General features: G+C 43.6%; 1 protein-coding gene across 1 annotated transcript in view; it reads right to left on the bottom strand.

Moving 5' to 3' along the window:
• Window positions 1-2,551, bottom strand: part of BTNL8 (butyrophilin-like 8) — a 46,560-nt gene that overhangs the window by 33,521 nt on the left and 10,488 nt on the right. The window contains 2 exon segments of the mRNA XM_011951727.1: window positions 988-1,322; window positions 2,541-2,548. Coding sequence (XP_011807117.1) covers window positions 988-1,322; window positions 2,541-2,548 — 343 coding nt within the window.

Here is a 2,551-nt window from a genome sequence, read left to right as displayed (position 1 = left end):
TGTACAGTAATCCCAGCTCAGAGAATTTTAGAATTTTAGGGATGACTGAAAAGTTATCCCTAAAATTCTTTTTCTCTAGAAATACTCTTAGTACCAAATTTGTATTAGTGAGAGTTCTCCAGAGTAACAGAACCACTAGGATGTATACATACATACATATATATGTATGTATACATCCTGTTGTTTCTATATATTTGAGAGAGAAAGATGGAGATAAAGAGAGAAAGGAAGAGGAGAGACGGAGAGATTTAGTGTAAAGAATTGGCTCGCATACATCATGGAAGCTCTTTTAGTTCCCAACTCATGGGTGAGTCAGCAATCTGGAGACCCAGGAGAGCCAATGGTTAGTTTAAGTTTAAACCAGAAGACCTGAGAACCAGAAGAGCCAATGGTGTCAGTCCTGTCCAAAAGTTCGCAGGCTCAAGACACAGAAAGGGCCAGTGGTTCAGTTTGAGTCTGAAGGCCAGCAGCCTGCTCTGAGGCCAGGAAGAGCCAGTGTCCCAGTTTCAAGGCTCTCATGCAAGATCATTCTCTCTCTCAGGGAAGGGTCAACCTTTTGTTTTATTCAGGTCTTCAACTGATTGAGTAAGCCCACCTGCATTATGGATGGTAATTTTCTTTACTCAGTTTACCAATTTAAATGTGAATCTTATGTGTAAACACCCTCACAGAAACATCCTGAATAATACTTAACCAAATCTGAGCAAATCGTGACCCAGTCAAGTGGACACAAAAAATTAACCATCACAGAGATACATCATAGGTGAAGGAAATACTTAATTCTACTCCTCTGGAATTGTAAACAATTCTATTTCCACCTAACCAAATGTTTATAACTTTATTTTTACATCTCATTGATTTTAAACGTTTAAAATAAATCATTAAAACTGAGAAAGATAAAACAATGCCAAGATAGAGGCTCCTGTCCTCACTCTGAGTTACTCAAGCGTCCACTCCTCCTTCTCTTCTCCTCCCCTCCCTACTCACCTCCTATCTGTACCCTGGATTCCACCTCTTGGCTCAGATGAGCATGCTGCATGGAACAGGATATGCTCCCAGCGTTCTCTTGGACGGTCAGGGAGATCTCCACATCAAACAGGCCACGCGTGTTCGTGTTTGTCCTGGAGTCTGCGGACAAATCCTGTCCTTGTGGACCTTTCCACTTCGCGATGGGCCGGGGGAACCAGCCCGAGGACCGACAGAGTAGCTGGATGCCTCTGTCAACATATCCCACGATGGAAATGAGAGGAACTGAGCCCAGTGCTGGGGAGAAAACAGGGAAGAGTTTAAAGCAAAGATCATATCCCAGAGCCACAGCAATTCTGAGTCAAGTGCATTCAGTCCACCCCCAACCCTTTCTCTCTTACACACACAAACACTAAAACCACAACCTTTGGCAAAAGCCTTCCCATGGCCTTTTTTTCGTTTGCCATTTTTTAGCAACTACTGTGTATGCATTGCTATTCCTAGGCACGAGTTATGATGAAGTAAAACAGAACTGCTTCTGATGAGAAACTTTTCAGGAGCTCAGCTAAAGTAGAGAGAGAGCTGAGCCGCCAGGTGTAGGAGCAACAGACCAAAGGAACGATGATCCAAATTAAAGTAATAGTGAAGCCTTTGATCAGTTGCTACAAAAGTACAAGCAAGAGCTAAACCCAGGAAGATGCCAACTCCTCCCTGTTTCATCCTCCCCCATGAAATGGAATTCCAGTTGAGGGGCAGATGGATCATCGCACGTGTGGGGCTGACTCGCTATTGATGGAGGGCTGAACAAAAGGCTTCACAGCTTTATGAATCCTGAGCTCAGGAAGGGGGTGTAGGGAGGAGGAATTAGGGTGTAAGATACTGGATACTAAGACAGAGTAGAGAAAAGTGTCTTGGAGTTTGCCTTTTCTGTCATGGAGGAATGACAGCCAGTGGCGTGGGAGTAAAAGAATTTACCAAGATGGTTGCAGGTAGAGAAAGGCAGATTTATTAGAGAAAGCAGGAAAATACTTTGCAAGGAAGGCAATGGGCAAGTTACCATGAGGGAAGCTAACTGCAAGAAAAAAAGGCTCGTTGGGGATTTTATAGAATGGAACTTGGGCTGATTGATAACGCCAAGGTAGCAAGGAGCCTAACTTACATTCTTTTGTCAGCTGGCATGTTTGATGCATTGAGGTGTTTGGTGATCAGCAGGAAGTCTGTGAGTTATGTATGTTATCTGGGCAGAAAGGCCATATGTTCTGGGCCATATATCCTGGACTGTATGTCCAGGACAATAAAGAAAGGCAGACCTGTAGCTTATCTGCTGTCTCTTTTGTTTAAATTTTCTAGACATGAAGAAAGGCATGTTTATAGTTTATTTCCTTTTTTTTTTTTTGCTTTCACCTGGTCCCACCAGCCTGACTCCTTTTCCCGTTAGGACTCCACATTCTCCTCCTTGATACAAGGCACTTGAAAGTCCTGCCCAAGGCCTGAAATCCTGAGAATTAAAATGCCTGGGCTAGAAATGCAAATATGTAAAGACCAGGACAGCTTGGAGGGGCCTGAGGGCTCACCTGAAACTCTC

Source organism: Colobus angolensis, unplaced genomic scaffold (genome assembly GCF_000951035.1).
Source record: "Colobus angolensis palliatus isolate OR3802 unplaced genomic scaffold, Cang.pa_1.0 Scaffold325, whole genome shotgun sequence".
Taxonomy (NCBI): domain Eukaryota; kingdom Metazoa; phylum Chordata; class Mammalia; order Primates; family Cercopithecidae; genus Colobus; species Colobus angolensis.
Note: the sequence above shows the minus strand (reverse complement) of the source record. Positions and strands in the feature narration are given on the sequence as shown.